The following is a 24,014-nucleotide window of genomic DNA, read 5'->3' as shown; positions in this document are numbered from 1 at the left end:
ACATCCTAGGCCGGGCCTCGCGCGGCACAGGACAAGTGCACTCTCCAAAGCAACATGTTTTCCCATCGCTTTGGCACAGGTAACAAGTTCACAGTGTGGGTGGGACTGGGGACAGCTGAGCGTTTCGCAGATCTTTCAAGGACAACAGAAACAGTGGGGTGACACTTAAGAGAGCAGTTTCTTGGCATCTACTAAGATTTTAGATGCAGAAGCTTTGTTTCCCAGAAATTGAACCATGAGATTTGGGAATTTACCCTGGAAGTACACAAACACATGAGTTAAAATCCAGTTGACAAGGATTGCCCTGGCAGCGCTGCATTGGCATGAAAAAAGAAAAATCAACTAAATTTGATTTACAACCCACATTGGCAGGGGAGCTGGTTGCATAAGAGTCCCTTCATTTGTACTCTCATCTAATTCTGACTGCAGACCTGTGATCCACAGCAAAACCCTGCTGCCAAGGCCTGACCTCTGAGCTGCATTCCAGGGACTGTGGCGGTGGGTCACCCTCCCACATGACAGTGTCAAATGGCAGCTGAGCGGCTCCCCTTCCAGTCCAGCTCCCTGCTAAGCAGGCTAGGAAAGCAGCGACAGATGGCCGAGTGCTTAGGGCCCTGCACCATGGGAGGCGTGGATGGAGCTGTGTGCAGCCAGACTTTGGCTTGGCCCAGCCTGATTGGTGCAAGTGTACTGTCTGGTGGAAATCAGTGGATGGAAGCTCCCTGTCTCTGTCATTCTGTGTGTTAAACCAATACATAAACCCTCTTATCTAAGAAAAAAAAATGTCGATTTTGGTGCTGTTGAAACCCATGCCTAGTTTTTCCTGCACATTTTTCATGAACTTTGTCACCCAGAGCCAGGCTGGCTGGGCATCGTCCACCTCTCTCCGCTGCGGAGCGGGCTTTGTTACCTTCGGTAGAAGGGCTTATGCCTTCCAGCTGCAAACTCAGAGCACCTCTTACCCAGCACTCCTGCTTCCCAGCAGACCTTGCAAGTCCCCAGAAATGCTTGCCCAACCTTAGCCCCCCTTGGAAAGCTCCGGCCGTCAGAGCATGCCAGCACCATGTGACTCTCAACACCACCGATATCTGGGGGGGATTGAGCAACGGCTGAGATAGAATTTCACTTGGCACGGAATGCAGCTCCCTTTGCTCCTGCCAGAGGCAGCGAGTGCTATATAAAGCAGTTCAAGCAGCCCTCTCCCTGCCAGCTGAGGGCAAGACAACCGACGGCCAAGCCGGCACCGCAGCACGCACATCTCCATGCGGCCCTCTGGATCTGAGCAGAAGCTATGTCAACACACCCAGACAGGGTGTAGACACATCCTGCCACAGCTAGCAGAAGGAGCGCCCGCGCGGCTCGCCCACAGCCGGCATCCTGCCGTAAATCACACGGAGGAGGCTGGTCCCACATGGCGTGAGAGCTGGGCCTGCACCCTCACCAGAGCGGAAGGGAGGTGCCACAGCTGTCAGCCAGGGACTGAAAGCGGCAGGGACGAGCCAGCCCTTCCAGACATGGGAAAGAATGCAGGCTGCACTTCCCTAGGGCCTCGGGGACCACAGCGCCTTCTGTCTTCTCACCCGGCACCGCCTCACCCCCACATCCTCCTCCCCCAGACACACATGTAAACACACCAGCACACGTGAACTCAGCGACCCACAGTCCCTCGCAGAAGGCACAAAGGGGTCAGATATTTGCGGAGACTCCGTGTGCAGCCCTGCCGGAGCCCAGCCACCTTCTCTGCTCCCACAGCCCTGCATCCCACGCGCAGTGCGACTCAAGCCCACACATAGCCACCCGCTATGCGCACATCTGTCCAGCAAGCCAGGCCCAGGCAAGAACTCTCCAGCACTTCCATTTCAAGGTTTAACAGAGTTTGTGTCTCAGCTCATACTCAATTCCTACTAAAACAATGCCAACACACTATCTAACCTTTAGTGAGAGAACCTAGCTAGGGTGAGAAATAAAAAGGAGAAACATCAGTTAAAAAAAATAATAAATTCTTAGTTTGCAACCCTCCAGGACCAACGGCAGAGGAGGGGGGAAGGTCCAGCCAGAGGCGGATGACTTCCTGCCAGCAAGAAAACGTGCTGGCTCTCAGGGCAAAGAAAAAGGCACGAGCAAGGGAGGTGCGGCCCCGGCCGGGCCAGCCTAGCGGCTCTCCGCGCCGCGCCACTCTGCACCCAGGGAGGCGCGCGGAGCAGCGGTTTCCGCTGCCCTGGAGTTGACCCAGGGGCCGTGCCACGCGGGGCTGCGGCAGAGAAAGCAACTTCTTGTTCTGCCCGTGCGCCTCTTGGCCTAACGGGGCCACCGCGGTTGTCCGCCTAACGGGCCAGGGCCAGGGCCCCGGGGCTTCTCAAGTTTCCCGCCCGGAGAAACAAAGTGAGCAGGGGCGCGCTCAGGGCTGGCGGGCTGACTGGCGCGCTGCCGGACTCCCCGGGCGCAGAATCCGCGCTTCGGGTGCCGGGATGGGGCCGGGGGCCGGGGGCCGGGAGGGCTGCCGGGTGCTGCAGCAAGCTCGGGGCTCACCCACCGACTGGCAGCATCTGCTTGGCGCGGACTCCTTTGGGCCGCCAGGCCCCTGCCCGGGGCGGGTACTCACCTTGGCGCGGGGGCTCCGGGGTGTCCACGAGGCCGCTCATCGTCGCAGTCTGGCCCCGGGCCGGCCTCGGGCGCAGGCCAAGTGCACAGGAGCGGGCACGGGCGGCGGGCGGCGGGCGGCGCGGGCTCCGGACCCTAGGCAGCCGGGAGGGCGCGGCGCTGGGTCACGGTCCCGGGCGCGCCCCGAGGGGAGGGGCTCCGGGCCGGAGATAGGCAAACTTCACTGAGGGCTTTTTTTTCCTGCCGACTTGGCCTTGTGGGGCTTTTCTCTCTCTCTCTCTCTCTTAATCATACATACACCAGCCCATTTCTGAACTCAGACTGTAGTTTCAGTTTCCATGTGACTACTAGATATGGAGCCTGGGCTGAGAATTCCCGTCCCCCGCCCCTCCCCCAACTGTCAGCTTAAAAACTCCCCGGAGGAAAACAGTAATGTCGGGCCGGGACCTGCCTTTTGGCCACCTAATAAGAGGTAGACCCACTTTGGATCTGAGCTGACTGCTGCGCACTGGACAACCCCTGGCCTGGTTATGCTAATATTAGGGAAAGATTATTAGGGAGAAGCGACACATTGCCTCTGGTTCCCAGACTCAGTGGGGTTTATGGAGAATCGGCTCTACTCACACAGCGCAAACTTGGCCACAGCTTCCAGGGCGGTTGCTGAAACGCAGGCCCCCTGTAACTTCCTCTTTCCCAGGGAGGACAAAGGAGGGACACCATGTTTGAAATCCCAGCCCCTGCGGATGTCTCATGTCTGCTGTCTGAGGGTTTTGTGCTGCTTCTTTTCCAAAACTGTTTAGGAGACCAGAGATGTGGGCTCGTGTTGGGATCCCAAGCGCCGCCCTTCCAATGCAGCTCCCTGCTGGGGCTCCGGCACCCACTTAGGAAACCTGCTGAAGCTCCTGCCTGCTGCTGCTCTCTTTCTCTGCCCATCTTTCCCTCTTCCTCTGTAACTCTTTCAAACACATAAATTAATCTTTCAAATATTTACTTACTTGTTTAAAATACAGAAGGACACACAGAACTGCCACCTGTGGAGTCACTCTGCAGATGCCTTCAGTGGCTCCCAGGGCAGAGCCAGGAGCCAGGAACACAGTCAGGTCTCCCATGCCAGTGTCCAAAGCACGGCTCTGGCTTCCTCCTCTCTCTGCCTTAGACGCTGCCTCAGCCCGTGAGCTGTGCCGTTCCGGCTGTCTGCACCGTGCATGTGTCCCACCCCCATGCAGAATACAAAGCAAGGCTGGCCCGAGAAGGTGCCCAAGCAGAGGCCTTGCCCACTTCCCGCTGGCTGTGACTCCACGCGTTGCTGTGTGCACTAATTTCCTGATCCCTAGGGAAGGCGTTCTGGTGCACCCTAGATCATGAGAAGGCCTTGCTACTTATAGATCTCATGCATTCACATTGCGCATGCACACAAAGACTTCATAAAGCCGTTGGCAGGATTGCCTCTGGTCAGGTGTGCAACCTTGGGATTCTGTGTCTTAGTTTCCTCTATTGTAAAAAGATGATCAGAATGCCGGCATTCCAGAATTGTGACATCGTATATGTCCAGAATGTGTGACCCGTATATGTCCATGTTGGACAGTAGTAGCCTTGGATCCAGAGAAGGTGACTTTAATGGCCTGAAGTGCAGCCGGCGAGCAGGAAGACAGCACACAGTTCCACCAGACCAAAGGACAAGGTCCCCTGGGAGTATGTGTGCCCTGTATGTAGGAGGACCCCTTAGTGTCCCCGGCCTTCTAGGATCACTTGGGGCAGGTTACAAGCACAAGAATGTGAAAAAGATTTTTTAGGAAAGCTAAAATGAGTGTCATGAACACGATAAAGGAGAGGGGCAGCCTGGTAATCACAGTGTTCCCAAGTCCAACACTGCCTTCCACATTCAGGTAGATTCAGCTAGCATTTGTTATGCTGCTTGAGGCATTGCAGTCTCAGTTGTAACAGAAGAGGGGCTGCCCCGCTGCTAGGAGACAGCCGAGGTCAGGTCTGCTTTAGTCCCTGCTCAGTGGCGCACTGGTTGGGTGGGGTAGCCCTCAGCATCTGACGTCAAGCTTCTGCAAAGCTGGGCTGCTGTGACTCATCCACTGCATGGTTAACAGTGCCGGAGATTGTTGCAGTGTTTTTTCAGGTCGAGTTACAGGGGACGTGGGGAAGGGGTCTTCTGTCTGCTGGCTCACTCCTCTAATGGCTGCAACAGCTGGACCTGGGCTGGAGCAAAGCCAGCATCCAGGAGCTTGCTGCAGAGTTGTGGGCATTTGGACCATTGCTGACTGTTTTCCCTGGAGCTGGATCAGAAGCAGAGCATCCAGGGTGTGAACTGGCACCCATTTTGAATGCTGGCATCACAGGCTGTGTCTTTATTCACTCCACCATTCCTCTGGCACAATAAACAACTTCTAAAGGAACAGCAGGATGGTGCAATGAGTTAAGCTGCTGCCTGCAATGCTGCCGTCCCGCATGTGCCCAAGTGTAAATACTGGATGCTCTGCTACTGATGCAGATCTTTGCTAGTGTAGCTAGAAAAGCATCAGTGATCCAAGTACTAGGGCTCCTGCTGCACTGGTGGGAAATCAGGATAAAATTCGGCCTCCTGGCTTTAGTCTGGCCCAGCAACAGATGTGCCAATTTGAGGAGTGAACCAATACATGGAAGATACAATTTTCCAGCCCCTCTTGTAAGTCTGCCTTTTCTTTTTTAAACAAAAAGAGGATGTATTGACATCCATAGCTTTTCTGCTTTGCCTTTGTTCCACTGGCACAACAATATAGTTTGTTGTAAATGTTTGGCAGGTTGGTGGCATTTAAGAGGCCCTAATTTTGGCTATGTATATTTTAAGAAGGGAAAGAAAAAAAAAAGGATGTTGCACCGTTCATGTAGTTTCAATCTCCTCGTTGTGATGGACAGGGTAGAGATTGGCAAGCAGGCGCACAAAAGGCAGCCAGACAGGCAGAGAGAGGTCTTCACACCTCAGCCCTCCCTGGGGAGAGCACCCCTCCCCTGCCAGAACAGTCCTTCTCACAAGAATCCTTTGCAGGAGGGTTACAAACTTACAAGCTCAGAGGGCCCTGGCTGGGACTGAGTACTGCACTCTGTTACTAGGGTTGCTAAAGGCTGGCTCTGACAGCAAAGGCAAATGGGAAACCACCCATGTGTCAGATGGAGCTGTGTGTGATCCTGAGGGTTGGTAAAGGCCAGTTCTGACAGCACAAGGCAGAGGGGATAGCACCCATGTGTCAGATGGAGCTGTGTGTTCCTGGAGGTTGGTAAAGGCTGACTCTGACAGCACCCGTGTGTCAGATGGAGCTGTGGGTTCCTGGAGGTTGGTAAAGGCTGATTCTGACAGCACCCATGTGTCAGATGGAGCTGTGGGACGCACAGCAGTTTTCCAGCCATAGTGACCCAGCTGGGCATCCAGGATGGCCATTTGTCCTGACAGCACCTTCAGGAGAAATGCAGCAACAGAGACTTGGTGAGACCAGGTGATCTATCTGGGAGGGTCTCATCTGCTGGGCTCACTTATAAAGGACAGACCGTGGGACTCGTAATGGGCTGCAGTCTGCTGGCATTCCATGCAGGCCCCACTTTGAGTTCCATCTTCTCCACTTCGGATTAAGCCTCTTGCTAACATCCCTGGGACATCCTTGGGCCCCTGCAGCATGCGGAAGATCAAGATTGGCTCAAGGCCTGTCTGACGTAGCTCTGGCTCATGCAGCCTTCTAGAGAGTGTTTGGTGAAGGGCTGAGAAAAAGTGAAAAGATTCAGACAAGGGAAACAGGGGAGGAAAGTGCACAGAGAAGTGCGGATCTCTGGCAGAAACACCAGGAAAAGCAGAAGACAAAGGGGTCAGCCTGGTGGCTCAGACACTCTGTGGTTGGGTAACATCTAATGAGAAGTGCCTTGTAGCAAACACAGGCTTACACAGACAGCGGTAACTTCCTGGAGGGCCTAGGCTGTGCCCTCCCTTTCATGGGCACCATCAACCGCAACAGTGGGTGATGCTTGGTTTCACTTTGTTTCTCCTTTTCCTTCTTCTTTACACAAAGAGATAACAAGACCATAGAGGGGAGGCAATGGCTCACTTCCCCATGACCTGAGCTGAACCCCCTGCAGGACTGTCTACAGACACCGCCCTTCCATGGACTGAGCTGGACCACCAGCAGGTCTGTCTAGAGAGAAGTCTGCGGTGAAAGAAGCATGGCACCAATTTGCTGTCCCAGCCTGGCACTCCCCAATGTCCCTGTGAATTGCTGGTGTCACTGGGGTGTGCTGGATGCTCAGGACAGGCAGCCATGAGGCAGGGAACCTCTCCACAAGCTCTGAAAACTCACATGCGGAATGAGGAAGTGATGAGGAAGTGGAGGGCCCACTTTCAGGAGGGCCCACTTTCAGGCCCCCACCCTCTGGGCCCAACCGCTGATGTGAAACAGAAATCAACACGTGCAGCTGCACCTGCTCGGCTGCAGTGCTGGGCCCTCCACGGGGAGGAGGTGCCTTCTCTTACACCGCTTGTTGCGGTTTGTTCTTGCTTCAGCTAACAGGAGGGATGTTTTCTGAGTAAAAGGGCAATAGGAATTGTGTCTCTTGACAGATTTCATTATGAGTTTTATATAAATTAGCTCTTTGAATTCCTAGAACTGTGTGGTATGTGAGCACACGTCGGGACCTAGGAGGTGGCCAGTGTGGTCTCTCAGTCATGACTCACTGGTCACCAATTCACTAAGTGACTTTGCTTCCAAGCAAGTGAATAACACTCAAGTTGAATGTGCTCAAAATGGTCTGTAGACATCTCTTGGGAGAAAAAAAGGGAAATTATCATGTAACCAGTGGGTGTTGTGTGCAGCCAGTTACATTGCACTTGGCATGCCTCTGTTCCTTACGGGAGAGCTGGACAGAATCCTCGAGACTCTGCTCCAAATCAACTTCCTATTGCATCCAGAGAGGGAGCAGGGGACAGTGCAAGAGCGTGGGCTCCCGTGGCCTGTGTGGGAGAGCAGTGTGGACTCAGCTTCTTCCTAATGTGTCCAGGGAGACAGCGGGGCATGGTGCATGCAAGAGCGTGGGCTCCCGTGGCCTGTGTGGGAGAGCAGCGTGGACTCAGCTTCTTCCTAATGTGTCCAGGGAGACAGAAGAGCGTGGGCTCCTGTGGCCTGTGTGGGAGAGCAGCATGGACACCAGGGATCCTGTATTAGGCCGGGTCCAACCCAGCTGGTATGTGGGAGTGAAACAACAGATGCAAATGCTCTGTCTCTATTTTTCTGTCTCCATCACTCTGCCTGCCAAGTGGAGGAAAATAAACATCTTTAAAACTGATAAAGTCATGCAAAAGAACTAAAAGAGTAAGATGTGTAAACTACATGTGAGAATGGTCACACCAGACCACGGGGGCATGGTAACTATTGACTGTATTACTGTCATGTACAAGCTGAGGGATTGGACTCAGGGAAGTAGACTTGGCTTGTTTTGTACCCTGTTCCTTCTGAGATTTCCTTACAGTCCTGTAAAGGAGGGGCTGGCCTTGTGGCACCATCCCCCATTGCCTCCCTGGACACATTAGGAATAAACTGAGTCCATGCTGGTCGCCCACACAGGCCACGGGAGTCCTGTAAAGGAGGGGCTGGCTTTGTGGCATAATAAGTGACACCTCCGCCTGTACTGCCAGCATCTTGTATGTTGGTCAGTTCCATACCTGGCTGTTCCACTTCTGTTCCTGCTCCCTGCTAAAGTGCCTGGGAAAGCAACAGAGGATGGCCTAAGGGCTTAGACCCTGCACCTACTTGGAAGACTGGCCACCGCAGCCACTGGGGAGTGAACCAGGAGATGGAAGATATCTCTGTCCCTTTCCTTCCTTTGCAATTTTGTCTTTCAAATAAATAGATAAATCTTTTGAAAAAAAAAAAGGTGCGTAAAGGAATAATGGAAGAAACAAGTTTGCAAAATGAAAGTGGGTGTTAGAGCATGAGGTTTCTAGAATCTTAGTGGGGTATTTGCATGCTGAGGGGAGCAGCCATGAGCTGGAGACAGGACACCAGGTGGGTGTGCAGAGCATGGATCCCAGAAGCCCAAGGGAGCAGCTCAGAGCTGGGCCCTGCTGTTGGAGGGTGTGTGTGGGAAGGCGCTAAACACAGGGGGGGCCGGCTGAAGAGCAGTTGAGGATGAAGCATGTCTCTTTTTCCCTTCTGTGTGGACAGAATGTCAGGGAGTTTTCTCTCAGGATGAGACAGTGTGTGTATTCAAATGAAAACCCAATGTCTGGGCCCGGCGCGGTGGCGCAAGTGGTTAAGGTCCTCGCCTTGCACGCCCCGGGATCCCATATGGGTGCCGGTTCTAATCCCGGCAGCCCCGCTTCCCTTCCAGCTCCCTGCCTGTGGCCTGGGAAAGCAGTTGAGGACGGCCCAAAGCTTTGGGACCCTGCACCCGCGTGGGAGACCCAGAAGAGGCTCCTGGCATCGGATCGGCATAGCATCAGCCGTTGCGCTCACTTGGGGAGTGAATCATCGGATGGAAGATCTTCCTCTCTGTCTCTCCTCTCTGTATATCCGCCTTTCCAATGAAAAAATAATATAAATAAATCTTTATAAAAAAAAAAAAAAGAAAACCCAATGTCTGTGTGGGTACACCGAGCTGCCTAGTGAGCGTGTTAACAGCCCATTTTTCTTGCCCTCACCACAGCACAGCTTGCACTGTCTGGAAAGATCTCACAAGCAGACCTACTCAGCAGGAAGCTTGGCGAGGACACTGCTGGATTTACGTTCAGGCGAGAAAAACAATCCTGAACGACCCATGGGAATCATTAGCCTGGCCATCATTTGAAACCTTTAATGGGCCGTTACACAGGACAGCCAAGTCACAGAGGAGAACCGGGACATGGAAGGAAAAAGCCAAGATGAACAAAAGAACAAGCTAGCCTTGGTGAAGACAGCAGCAATGGGAGGAAGAGACTGTGAGGAAAAAAGGGACAAAGAGGAGCTCTAAGTGCCCAGAGTTCTGAGAAAATGGTAGAGCCGTAAGAGGAAGGTGTCATGAAAAGGAAAAGCTGGGTATAAGACAGATTTTTAGACATTGGTAATAAAAGAGCTGAAATTTCAATTAATGCTATGGAAATTGTCTTTAGATTGGAACAGGACAATAGAAAATAAGAGGTAAAGATGAGATGTAATATGCGGACTAACCAATAAGAATTGCTCAAACTGAGCACAAAGCTAAGGGAGGTGTTATTTGGGCCCTGGGTGACAGTGAGAGAAGACTACCCAATGTGACTGGGGGCTGAGACATCTCTGTTCTGAAACTTAGTAGCCAAGGCGTTGGTCCTTGCCTATTACACTGCTGACGCTATTTCACAGACTCTAAGAAGCTTTTTGGTTTTTGTTCAAACTTGCTTCCCTCTAAAGACTAATAAACTTCACCAATTTGAGTTGATTTTTCCCTCTTTTATCTCTAGTGTACTCACAGATCCAAGCTGAATTTTTCAACTCAAATATTGTTTTAGTTCTAGAATTCTCACATGATTTATTTTTTGTTTGTTTAGTTTTGTTCTTTAAAGATTGGTTTATTTGTGTGCTGGAAAAGCAGATCAGATTTACATAGAGGAGAGACAGAGAGAAAGATCTTCGATCCATTGGCTCATTCCCCAAGTGGTTGCAACAGCCAAAGCTGAACCTATCTGAAACCAGGGGCCAGGAATTGCTTCCTCTGGGCTTCCCAAGTGGGAATAGGGTCCCAAGGCTTTGGGACATACTCTGCTGTTTTCCCAGGTCATAAACAGGGAGCTGGAAGGGAAGTGGAGCTGGCAATACATAAACTGGCACTCATATGGGATCCTGACACTTGCAAGGTGAGGATGTAGCCATTGAGTCATCACTCTGGGCCCATGTGCTTTGCTTTGTACCCTGATCTTTAAAAAGCGACTGCAGGCTCAAACTCTGTCCAGAAGGGGTGGCCCTCAGGAAGAAGGTCTGGATCTTGGAGCAGTGCTGATGGTTGACACTACAGCAGCTGTCCTTTGGGCTTTACAGCCAGCACCTTCTACGCCTGTTACTAATTACTGTGTGCACACCACTTCCCACACAGTGCAAGAAATTTGTGACAAGGCACTTGTGTATTCCCCTCCTCGCTTTCTCTGCTTCTGTTGTGTTACATTTCGTATCCACTGCTTCCATAAATCCCATTAAATGCTGTTACTATGTTGCTTCAAATAATAAAGAGATTTTTTTAAATAAGAAAGAGATCTTCTATTATTTGGTCATATTATTATTATTATTACTATTATTATTGGTTCAAGGATAGCACTATGGAATGAGAGTATTACTTTTTAGGCTCGCATTTATCTAAGTTTTGACTTCTAAGCAGTTTCATTCCTTTGTATAGACCTAGTTTTCCGTCTGGTATCCTATACCTTTTGCCCAAAGGAGAATAATTTGTGCACAGGACAGCTGATGGCAACCTCCTTCAGCCTTTGTGTATATTTATTCATATTTATTTCATTGTTGCCTCTCAAAGTATGTTCACTAAATATTAAATGGTGAAGTACACTGCATTTCTTAGTTTAGTACTTTGGCAATGCTGTCCCCGGCCACTGTTGTCCCTTGGTGCCATGAGAAGACTGGTCACTCACATGTTCACATGCTGGAAGACTTTCATTCGGCAACTTTATGATTCTTTTTTTTTTATTATTATTATTTTTTTATTGGAAAGGCGGATATACAGAGAGGAGAGACAGAGAGGAAGATCTTCCGTCCGATGATTCACTCCCCAAGTGAGCACAACGGGTCGATACTATGCCGATCCGAAGCCAGGAGCCTCTTCCGGGTCTCCCACGCGGGTGCAGGTTCCCAAAGCTTTGGGCCGTCCTCGACTGCTTTCCCAGGCCACAGGCAGGGAGCTGGAAGGGAAGCGGGGCTGCCGGGATTAGAACCGGCGCCCATATGGGATCCCGGGCGTGCAAGGCGAGGACCTTAACCACTTGCGCCACTGCGCCGGGCCCAACTTTATGATTCTTATCAGTGGCTATAAAATTCTCAATTGTGATACCCAATTTTGTCTTCATGTTTCCCATGTTGGTAGTTCCTTGATCTTTTATGACTTGTGAGTTTATAAATTTCATCCAGTTTGGGTATTTTTGCCAATTATTTATTCAAATACATATTTTTCCTCTCTACTATTTCAATTACATATATGCTAGACTACTTAGGTGTCCCCAAACTCAATGATGTATGTTTAGCTTTTTAAAAAGAGGATGCATTTATTTGTAAGTCAGCATTAGAGAGATTCCATCCACTGGTTCATCACTCAGGTGACTGCAATGGATCAGTCTGAAGTGCCGGATATCCCACCCTGGTCTCCCACATGAGCGATAAGGGCCAAACTCCTTAGAGAGGCTGCCCTGCTTGCCAGGTGCAGATTGAAAATGGAGGACCTCTGACTTGAACCTGTGCTCAGCGTGAGATTATGGTATCACAAGCTTAACATGCTATGCCACAACAGCACCCCACATGTTATACTTCTATCAATTCTTTAAGATTTATTTATTTTTATTGGAAATGCACACTTATAGAGAGAAAGAGGGACAAGGAGGAAGCTCTTCTCTCCACTGGCTCATTCCCCAAGTGGTTACAATGGCCAGAGCTGAGCTGATCCAAAGCCGGGAGCCAGCAGCTCCCACACAGGTGCAGAGTCCCAAGGCTTTGGGCCATCCTCCACTGCTTTCGCAGACCACAAGCAGAGAGCTGAACAGAAAGTGTAGCAGCCAGGACACGAGCTGGGGGTGCAGGAGGAGAGTTGGCCAACTGAGTCATTGTGCTGGACCCTAACACTTTGATTTGCTTTTCATTTATTGGTATTTTTTAATTTCAGCTTTGTTATTTCTGGTCTGCTCTGATCCTGTCCATGCTAACCCTGGCCTGTCCCCCGTGTATATGTACATGTGTCATCTCCCACAGTGTGGTGTTCACACAATGGCATTAAATTGGACTTTCACACATGCTACAAATCTCTGCTTATCATGCTTGTACTTTCTTTCGCTTCCTAATTTTAAAGAATGTGGCTGTGATCGATAATTGTATGCCTTTATCTGCTAATTATGTCCTCTGTGTCACTTCTGTGTCAGAATTACCAATTGCCACTAATGTTTAAACACAAGGATCCACATCTTTCCCATTTGAAAGTCCACATTCTGTTCTAGGTGGTTCTAGAGACTTCCGATGAACTGAAATCTATTTCCTGAATCTGTTTTCCATCTTTCAATATTAATATCATCAATATATTTGTTAAAGAGCTTTTAGATTCACAGCAAAACTGAATATAAAAAACCCCACAGAGTTCCCTGGTGTCTTCTCCCCTCTTACAACCTCTTGCTCTACAATAGCACATCTGTCACAGCTGACAAACCCACACTGACAGATAGTCATTCCGAGTGCACAGCTTACACCAGAGGTCTTTATTGGCGTGGCACACTCTGTAGATTGTGAGAAATGTACAGTTGTACAGTACCCACCATTCTTTATCGTTTGTCAGTTTCAGTAACTATGAACTCCTCTGTACTCCGCTTTCTAACCCCTCCAGCTCACCCCTTAACCTCTGGCATCCATTGAGCTTCTTACTGATGCCACTGTTCTTGCTGCTCCAGAAGGAGAATGTCACGCATTCTTCCACCTGCTAGTAACAGCGGAGGTTCTCACACGTCTTCTCGTCTTGATGGATTTAAAAAAAAATAATTTATTTGTTTGAAAGAGTTGGGGTGGGAGAGAGCAGAGAGAGAGATAATATTCTAGCAGCTGATTTATTCCTCAAATGGCAATAACAGCCAAGGTTGGGCCAGGTGCAAGTTGCGAGTCAAGAAGCGGGAGCTTCTTCCAGGTCTACCACAGCAGCGCAGGGACCTAAGGATTTTTGCAGGTCTGTGCTGCCTTCCAGGACCATGAGCACGGAGCTGCACTGGGAGGAGAAGCTGGGCCTCAAACCAGCACCCATATGGGATATTGAAATTGCAGGTGTTGGCTTATTCTGTTATGCTGTATACCGGTCCTGGCTCATTCCTTTTAAGCTTTGAATAATATTTCAAGGTCTAGGCATTCTAGTTTTTCCATTCACCTACTGAATGATATAGTGGCTACTCTCAAATCTGACAATTACAAATAATTTATAAATTATAGATCCTTATTTTTTCCACAGATAATTTTACTAATTCCTTAGATTTCCTGATTAAAGAATTGTGATCAATAATCATATTATTTATTGCTTCTAAACTTGTATTAATTTAGCTTCCTCATTTAATATGACTGTATTATCCAGGATTTCCAGAACGATTTTCAAGGGTGTAGTGAAAGGCAATATTCCTGTTATCTTCCTGATTTTAGCAGAAAAAGCTTCTAGTTTCTCATTGATAAGATCATTGGCCCTAATTGATTCTATTTAATTAGTCCAGAACATGTTCTTTATCCAGCTGAGCAAGCTTCCCCCTATTCCTAGTTTTCTGAGAGTATTTAATCTTTAGTGGGATTTGAGTTTTGTTAAATGTGATTTCTGTCTATGTTGATATGATCAAGCACAAGTTGTCCTAAAACATTGTGATATCATCATTCACTGGTTTGTGGTTAACTGTCATGGAAACTATTCCTCAGGGATACCGTAACCCATCATTTCCTTATAACAACTAATGATGCCATTAACTCATAGCTTTTACCTGTGTTGTCATAAACCAATCCCTGCAGTTTCATAGTCAACTGAGAATTCATAGGAACCATTATGACATCACAACCACCACTGTTATGTTGTAATCAATTTTTATGAAATAAACCACCATTGTGATACCACAATCAATTGCTACATAAGTCCTGTATTGTGATAAAATTGTTCATATCATAAACCTATCACTGTTATTATAATCAGTTGTGAATTCATTGACACATCATGATATAAGATGTAATGCTGTAATATCATAATCTACATTAAAGCTGTAAAAACTTTGTGAAATTTTAGAATCCGGCACACTAGCCTAGCTGCTAAAGGCCTACCTTGCACACCCCAGGTTTCTCTATGGGAGAGCTGGTTCTAATATCGGCGGCCCCTCTTCCCATCCAGCTCCCTGCCTGAGGCCTGGGAAAGCAGTCAAGGACGGCCCAAAGCTTTGGGACCCTGCACCCGCGTGGGAGACCTGGTTCCTGGTTTTAGACAGGCTCAGCTTGGGCCTTTGCGGCTGCTTGGGGAATGAATCGATGAACAGAAGATCTTTCTCTCTGTCTCTCCTCCTCTCTGTATATCTGACATTCCAATAAAAATAAAACAAATCTTAAAAAAAAAAAAACTTTGTGTAGTTTTAAGCCTACAACAACGCTGATCAGCTGTGATAATATGAAAAACATTGTGAAAACTTATCTATTCTTATAATAATAATGTGTAGTCATAAGACGTGTGATTTTAGAAGTGCACCACCATGACATCAAGATCAACTGTGGAAAAAAAAGATTGTGAGGTTCCCTTTGTCAGAAGGGACCCGCAGCACCCAACTAGCACACGTGAGAAAAAGGAAGGGAGGGGGCAGAGCCAGCAGGGGAATAAAGGGTGGTTCCTTTGCTGGACAGTTACTCCCACTGGAGAGCAGGAGCTTGGACGGGGACAGACCAGACTAAGCAGGGCTACACAACACCTGTGTGCCTCATGTGGACCAGATCAGGGAAAAGCCAGGCTGGGCTGATTATTCCTACTGGTGCAAACAAAATTAGAGTGGGTGAGAGTTGTTTGGGCTTAGCCATAGCTTCAGCTGTCAGAAGCTGGCACTGGGGGCTAGTTCTGTCAAGTCAAACCACAGACTGATCTGGAGAGTGCATAATCTGGGAGTGGGTGAGGCCTGGGAGGGAAATAGTGGGCTCATTCCTCTAGAGTTATCACTTCCACGGGAGGGCATAAAACTAGGACAGGGGCTGGGGTGGAATGGGGTGTGGGACAGCCTGGATACTGCTACACATGCTGGCAAACCAGGGTAGGGGGTGGGCCTGGTGGAGGTTAGTGTGGTTCGCTCCAACTAGGCTGCAGCTACCACTGGTTTATGCATGGGCCGAGTATGTGCTGGGCAGCACCAGGCTGGAGTGCAACACCCATTGTTTCCAGTGGAAGTCGGGCCTGAAAACAGAACTGACCCAGCAATTACAACCACCAGCTGATCAGGGCGATGGACTGTGCTGGGCCCTGCACTTGCTAGTACATTCAAGAATCTGATCTGAAAACACCTCAGACAAAGTTTCTTTGGAGATCTCCCCAATCAAAATGCTGGACTCAGAACCCTAAGCAAGAAAAGAGAGAAGACAGAACAGGTCAATCAACCACCTCAGCTATATGTTGGCAGCGAAATACGGGGCAAACAGAGACTCTATGATGGACTATGTCAATCAGTGGATTCTTCAAAGACCTCATAGTGCTTGGAGTGACAAGATTGGCTATGATTCATAACTGTTGAACTATCAAAACCACTTGAGCAGCAACCTCAGAGCATACCCTACATCTGGGACCTGGGGAAGGTGGGAAATTGGGTGGGCCTTCTTCTTTAATACTCCCCTTTAAACATGAAGGAAACAATATGGAAACAATAGTCTTACCCACTTTCCTATAGCCCTTGAACCTTTTTACCCCAATTAACTATGTAAAGATTGTCCAAAATATAATTTTTAAAAATGTAAAAAAAAAAAATCAATTGTGACATTAGCCACTATCATAGTATGTTAACTGTGAAAACAACAAAGAATCATAAGTCAATATGATACAAACTCATCATTGCCATGTCACACATGAATTGTGTTGTCAGAATCAATCGTGGCATATAATCAACTGTGATCTTATAATCGATTGCTGGAGCAGTGATCTTCTCATTTTGTGGCTGGATAGCACTGGGTAAGTGTGCATAGAACATTTTCTTTACACAGCCATCCATTGGTGGACATCTGGGTTGATTTCTTGTATTGGACATTGTGAATTGAACTGCAGATTTGTGTCATTTGGTAAACCCCCAGGGGTGGATTGCTGGGTCATAACCCTATGCTATGTTTTCCTTTATTTATACTATGTTATGGTATGATATGCTTTCCAAGCTCTTGGAAATCTCCATACTGTCTTCGATAGTGGTCAGAGTCCACATTCTTTCCAAGAGTGGATCGGGATACTTATCCTTTCCCCTACACACATAAAAACATTTTTAAAAAAATTTTCAAATTATTGCTATTCAAGCAGGATTAAGATGAAACATCATTGTGGTTTTCATTTACATTTCCTTGATCGGTAGTGTTCCTGGGCACACTTAAAATTTCTCTGTGCCATTTCATGCTTGCAAAGGCACGTGTTTTGCCCACTTCGCTAGCTTGCTCCTTCTGCTATTGACTTTCTTGAATTTATTTAGATCCTGGATGTTAATCTTCTATAATCTGCATAATTTGCAAATATGTTCTCCCCCCTTAGTTACTTCCTCTTCACTTTGTTAAGAGCTTTCTTTGTTCATTGCATGGCTGTTTATGATTAGTACCAGGCTGTGTTTTGTTGTTGTTTTGTTTTTGTCTTGGCAGCATCACATTTATGACAATAGGCACCATCATTCTCATTCCTCACACCAAATTAGCTTTTACGTTGTAAATTAAATGAGTGTGACATCACAGTCGCAGCTCATGATGGAGACATTTCATACGGCAACACATCAGTTTGCTTATGACATCACATTTGTGCTTCAGGAAATCATGATGGTGATTGTTGACAGCAAAATTGCACATTAAAATTGTCATCTATGACTACTTAATTAGATATGGGAAACAGTGGTTGTTAGTAAACTACAATGATATTTCAGTAAATCACATATGGTTATGAAAATAAGACAGTTATATATTAAATATATTTTTATGTAAAAATATATTTATATTAAATATCAATGTGACATTATAATGCATGCTTTTGAAATCATGACTGATTATTTTATCACAGAGGTTATTTCATAACATCATATTGGTAATTCTTGATCTCACCATTGAAGTTAATGTCTTAACATTATAATAATATCTATGACATAAGCATTTGTTATGACATCAAAATTATTTGTAGAATGTCACGATTGAATTTGTGATCACTGTAGTTGGGTGGTATTATCACATTTTTTCATCCCATTACAATTTATTCGAGTATCACAATATTTGGTATATGACCTAATAATGTTCATTTGTTACTTAACAATTGATTATGACCTATGCTAGGTATATGCTTGTGATGAAGGAATCTCAACTGAACTTGAACTGTGCTTATGCAGCAAGGTGGAGGAATCCACCATGGGGAGAGGGTTGTGGGAGGGGTAGGGGGAGTCCCAGTACTTATAAAACTGTATCACATAATACAATGTTATTAACAATAAAAAAAAAACCAATTGATTATGACATCACAGTGGCACTCTATGACATCATAATGGCTATTCATACCACAGTAAGGTGGTTCATCATATTACAGCACAATGTTTTATTTGTACATATCAAATATTAAATATATAATAAATGTTTATATTGTAAGTAATATATTATGTAAGTCATATATTATAAATATGTATTATAGTATATGATATATATCACACACATATATACATACACATATATAATACATATTTATTATGTATATAATACATATTTATTGTGTATAGATATTTATTTTCCTGAGACATTTTCATAGACACAGGGATTTCCCCTTTCTATTTTTAAGATTCTACACTTAGTCTTTTCTTGATAATTTAACATATCTCCAAGGTAAAATGTGACAGAAACTGGTTCTCACCTATTTCTGATTGCTTCCAAGAAAACCACACTTTGTCTTCAAGGTTGTATTATGTGAACCACAACACCAATATGTAAAACATGTTGGGCTCTGCGCTGTGGCCTAATGGCTAAAGTCCTTGCCTTGAATGTGCCAGTATCCCATATATATGCCAGTTCTAATCCTGGCAGCCCCGCTTCCCATCCAGCTCCCTGCTTGTGGCCTGGGAAAGCAGTCAGGGACAGCCCAAAGCCTTGGGACCCTGCACCCGTGTGGGAGACCAGCAGAAGGTTCCTGGCTCCTGGTTTTGGAGCAGCTGTTGTGCTCACTTGGGCAATGAAACATCGGATGGAAGATCTTCTTCTGTCTTTCCTCTCTGTATATATGACTTTCCAATAAATAAATAAATCTTTAAAAATATGCAAAACATGCATTAAACCCAGCATCACTACAGATGCATTCGATAATTCCTCATTGTACTTATAAAATATACCAATTAGTATTGCTGGGAGTTTCTGAGCAGTGTTTCTGAATTATTTTTTTTAAATGGTTTAATGGGGCCCGGCGGTATGGCCTAGTGGCTAAGGTTCTCACCTTGAACACGCCAGGATCCCATATGGGCGCTGGTTCTAGTCCCGGCAGCCCCACTTCCCATACAGCTCCCTGCTTGTGGCCTGGGAAAGCAGTTGAGGACGGCCCAAAGCCTTGGGACCCTGCACCCGCATGGGAGACCTGGAAGAGGCTCCTGGATCCTGGCTTCGGATCGGCCATTGCACTCACTTGGGGAGTGACTCACCGGACAGAAGATCTTTGTCTCTCCTCCTCTTTGTATATCTGACTTTCCAATAAATAAATAAATCTTTCTTTAAAAAAATGGTTTAATGGTTTTTCATCAGCTTTAGTATCAAATTAATTTCTGAATTTTATATCAGTTAAAAATGTCATATTGTAGAATATAACTTAGTAGAAACATTGGCCATTTCCTTTTCCAAGTCATTTGATTTATGTCAAAGCTTGGGAGTGGCCTCTGACCCACTGCAATCTGCTCTGCTGGAGGGCATCCTAGGGGTGTCTCCCTGGGTCTGCTCCATAGGGAATATTTAACTACTAGGGAAGCTTGAGTGCAGTTCGGTAAACCTTGTGTTTCCTCATATTCCTCTTTTCTAATTAGTGTCTCAAACATGAAGATGATCAGTTCTGTTATTCAACGTCCCATGTGGATCAAGCACTTTGATTTTTAAAGTCATCCATTGATTTATTTGCGGCCATATGATTATGTACATTGGAGTCTACAGCATGCAGTGGTTTATCCACATGCCAGGGAATAGAGTCTACACAATGTGTCAGTGAGTTAAGACACAGTCTTTGTAGTTGGCAACTTATCTGAGCCTCCGTTGCAGACCCATGTGCTCCACTTCCAGTCAAGCTGCTTGTTAATGCACCTGGCAGGAAAGTGGAATATGACGCAAGTGCTCAGATCCCTGAAATCCACATGAGAGCCCTGGCTTTGGCCTGACCCAGCCAAATGAGGCAACACACGGACGAACTCTGTGTCTCCCTCTCTCGCTCACTTGATGTGTCACTACACTTACACACACACTCATATACACACACTAATAGGATGAGATAACCAAAGAACAATAGAGATAGGTCATCAAAGACTCACTCATATACTATTAGATGGAACATAAAGACTCATTAGCAAGGTATGAGAGATTTCTCTGCAACACCCCCCAAAATCGTTACACACCTCAATTGAGGAGGTGACATTGAAATAGTTGTAGAAGGTAATCAAGAACTTACATGTAGTGTTAACATATTGTCTACTCAATACTATGTCAGACATCTAATGTTTGCCTGGATTTAACCTGTAATTTATGCTTGGTTGATTGTTACTTTTTGAACCTGTCACAGATACTGTCTAAACCCAGAGATGTGGATATTGTTCACTCAACACTATACCAACTAATCCCATAACATTGTATAGCGACGCTGATGTTTTGTTGGGGGTCTTAACTGACCGGAACTTTACTCTGTTAGCTCTACCTTCAGACCAGAGAAGGTCTCCCCAAGAGGCCACTGAACTTACCTGGACAATAAGATGCTGGACTTTATGCTAGGAACATGCTTACAATGGAAGAATTTCAACTGAAGTTGAACTGTGGTTATGCAGCAAGATGGAGCAATCCACTATGGGAGAAGGGCTATGGGAGGGGTGGGGGGACTCCCCAGTGCTTATAAAACTGTATCACATAATACAACGTTAATAAAAAAAAAAAAAAAAGATAAGTGCTAAAAACGTATGCAGGAGTTTCGTCTCGTTTCCTGACTCCGTCCAGTATCACAAGTTTTCCACTTGTGGTTGTGTGCATGACCTCGCCCCGACGGGGCCACATCCAGCAAGTATCCAATGCAAGTGCTGAAGTTAGCCTCCCTCGTGCATCACGATGCATCCCTTCCTGGTCAGTGACGTTCCACAACACTATGTGGAATGATGAGAGAGGAACTTGTACCTGTTCTTAATCCAGCTGACCGTGACGGCATATTGTAACTGTGTTCAAAACTCTATTTCATAATCTGTTCTGCCTTTGCCTTAATTCTTCTCTCATTTCTTTGAAATAATACCCACTGTGATTTTTCTTTTTATTTCCCTGATTGCTAGCATGATAGTGAGTGTTTTTTCTGGATTTGTTTGCTGTTCGTATTTCTCTTTTGAAATCCTTTGTTTATGAACTAGCTTGCTTGTTTCATTGTTGCTGAGTTTCGTATCCTCCTATGCATCCCTGATATTAATCTTCACCAGATACACAGTTTGTAAATGTTTTCTTCCATTCTGTCAGTTGCCTCTTCAGTGTGTTGTTTTCTGTGTTATGTAGAAACTTCTTAGTTTGCTAAATTCCAATACTTCATTTTTGTGTTTAACCATTGTGGTTTTTGGGACTTAATCCAAACATTCTTTGCTTGAGCCCACATCTTCCAGCAGTTCGCCTACGTTTTCCCATAATACTTTGTTTCAGGACTTATATCTAGAATGTGTGTCAAGCTTGAGTGAATTTTTATGCAAAGTGTTAGGTAGCAGTCTTGTTTCTGAATTCTGCATACGGAAATAGACCTTTCCAAAGCCATTTATCAGAGATGGTATTTTCTTTATTCCTTCAGTGTCCTTTTAAAGAGATAAATTTATTGGAAGTGTGTGGACATAGTTCTGGGTTTGTGTTAGCTTCCATTAGGCTATATATCTGTATTTATATCAGCATTGTGCTGTCTTGGTTCCAGCAGTCCTGTGCTGGTTTGGGAATGTGGGATTATTTGTCTCCTGCTTTTTGCTTTTATTGCTCAGAATGACTTCGACTTTTGGGGGTAGGTTTTATTTCCATGTGGATTTTAAGATTTTTTTTTTCTAAATCAAAGAAGAAAAAAGTAATTTGTTTTTTGATAGGGCTTGTATTGACTTTGTAAGCTACTTTTGGTTGTGTGGATTTTTTTTTTTAAGATCTATTCATTTTTATTACAAACTCAGATATACAGAGAGAAGGAGAGACAGAGAGGAAGATTTTCTGTCCGATGATTCACTCCCCAAGTGAGTGCAACGGCCACCGATCCAAAACCAGGAGCCAGGAACCTCTTCTGGGTCTCCCACAAGGGTGCAGGGTCCCAAAGCATTGTGCCGTTCTCAACTGCTTTCCCAGGCCACAAGCAGGGAGCTGGATGGGAAGTGGAGCTGCCGGGATTAGAACCGGCGCCCATATGGGATCCTGGCGTGTTCAAAGCGAGGATTTATAGCCGCTATGCCATGGCACAGGCATGGTGTGGATATTTTTATATGAATCATTCTACTAGTGAACATGGGCTCTCTCTCCTTAATTTTTTGCATCTTTCACTTTTTTTACGTTTCGTGACTTTCACTGTAGATGTCTTTCATACATTTAGTCTAATTTATCCAGAAGTATTTAATGTTTATAGATATTGTGAATACCAATACATAGTCCCCTGTACCTGGACTCTTGTACATCATAGCTTCAAAGTCTATCTGTGCTATGGCTGGTATTAGCATTCATTCCCTTAAAAGAAAGATTTATGTTATTTATTTGAAAGAAAGATAGAAGATACAGGGAGAGAGGAAGGGAAGGGGGAAAAGAGAGAGAGAGAAACCAGCACTGCTGATGACTCCCCAGACGCCTACAGCAACCAGGTCTGAGCCAGATTTCTCTGCTGTTCATCTGTTTATTGCATTGCTTATTCTGATCCCATTGACTTTCCATGTGCCTTACATTTTATCACATATTAGGAAAGTTCTATGTCAGATGAGGGGAAATGTTACAGAGATTGCAGTATATTCAAACTCCAGTGCAACTTTGCAAAGGCTGCTGTTCTAATGAGGCAAGAAGTACAAACAGTATGAGGAGAAATGAAATGGCTGTGTCCCAGTTGTGCCTGGGTCATATTGACAATCTATATTCTAAAGAAAAAGTGTGTTGGTATTAGCTGAAAATTACTAGATTCAACAGTTCTTCAAATTTATTTATAATTAAATATTGAATGGTTTATAATAAAAATAATTTCCATTATGGAACAGTCACAATCATATGAAGAAACAATTTCATATTTTCTAAATGTGTATCCATAGCAATGTTTATGTGTGGGACATTGCAGCATTTTAAGCAAGGATGAGCAGATATAACCATTTATAGACTTTTAAACATTTTCAGCTGTGAAAGACGGTGTCTTCTGGAATGAAGAAGACTGTTTTGGTCTCTTGTTCTCTTATCCTACTGTCATCTGTGCTGTAGGTGGATCCTGTGTTAATCATCCTTTGCTCCGATCTCATGCACCTGCTGTCATTGTTACCCATATAGACCCTGATGAGAATCTCTAGTCAATGAATTTACAATGCCCTCATGCACATCTGTGACCTCCACAGTTTATTTCCACTTAACCAATGGCCCACTTAACAAGTCAATCTTTTGTAAGAGCATTTTGCATGGATCCCCATTTCATTTAGCTTAATTCCACAGCTAGTCTGGACAAGCCTTGTGGGATTTAGCAATGACAATATTCCCCCTAAGTTACTGTAAAGAAAAAGAAAGACAAAGTCTATCCAGGAGGTACTTGAAATACATATACTGATATTAATATCCATAACATATAAAGGAATCTCAGCATTTTAAGACAGATATCAAATTAAAAGAGATGGATACAGTACATGAAAAAGAAAAGCCAAACATAACCTTTGCCTCCAGAAACACGTAGAAAAATCAAGACAATTTAACTAGATGGATTTGAAGCCCTGCTTGTCAGAGAATATCAAATTTTATCTGCAGGAAGAATAAAGTGATCTATTTTATAATGTGGTGACTTTCATGGCTCTGTATTCTAGTATGGAAAACTCTACTGAGAATGATAGCAAATGTGTGTGATTTAATAGATATGGAAATTAACTTGACTTTGCTATTCTACACTATCTATGCGTTTCCCAACACCATGTCTAATGGAGAAATAAAGTCAGTTTGGCTCATTTGAGATATACAAGTGTATCAACTGATAAAGAATAAGTATGTTAATCACAAGTGTGTGGAAACTTCTCTGCATTTGAGCTACACACCCACATCCATGTGACACCTGGCCCCAATACTCACAAGCTCCTGGCTTCC

At 45.6% G+C, this 24,014-nt stretch overlaps 2 protein-coding genes across 2 annotated transcripts in view; both read right to left on the bottom strand.

The window, feature by feature from the left end:
- Positions 1 to 3,066, bottom strand: part of GYPC (glycophorin C (Gerbich blood group)) — a 29,994-nt gene extending 26,928 nt beyond the window's left edge. Inside the window, exon 1 of the mRNA XM_041000191.1 lies at positions 2,603 to 3,066. Within this exon, the coding sequence (XP_040856125.1) occupies positions 2,603 to 2,642 (40 nt within the window). The 5' untranslated portion in view covers positions 2,643 to 3,066. The remainder of the gene's footprint in view (positions 1 to 2,602) is intronic.
- Positions 1 to 24,014, bottom strand: part of LOC121169625 (zinc finger protein 84-like) — a 291,429-nt gene that overhangs the window by 66,577 nt on the left and 200,838 nt on the right. The gene's annotated exons all lie outside the window — the stretch shown is intronic.

This window comes from Ochotona curzoniae, unplaced genomic scaffold (assembly GCF_017591425.1).
Source record: "Ochotona curzoniae isolate NIBS_2020 unplaced genomic scaffold, NIBS_Ocur_1.0 scaffold_2217, whole genome shotgun sequence".
NCBI classification, from domain to species: domain Eukaryota; kingdom Metazoa; phylum Chordata; class Mammalia; order Lagomorpha; family Ochotonidae; genus Ochotona; species Ochotona curzoniae.
The sequence above is the reverse complement of the archived record's forward strand: the minus strand, read 5'-3'. Positions and strand labels throughout refer to the sequence as shown.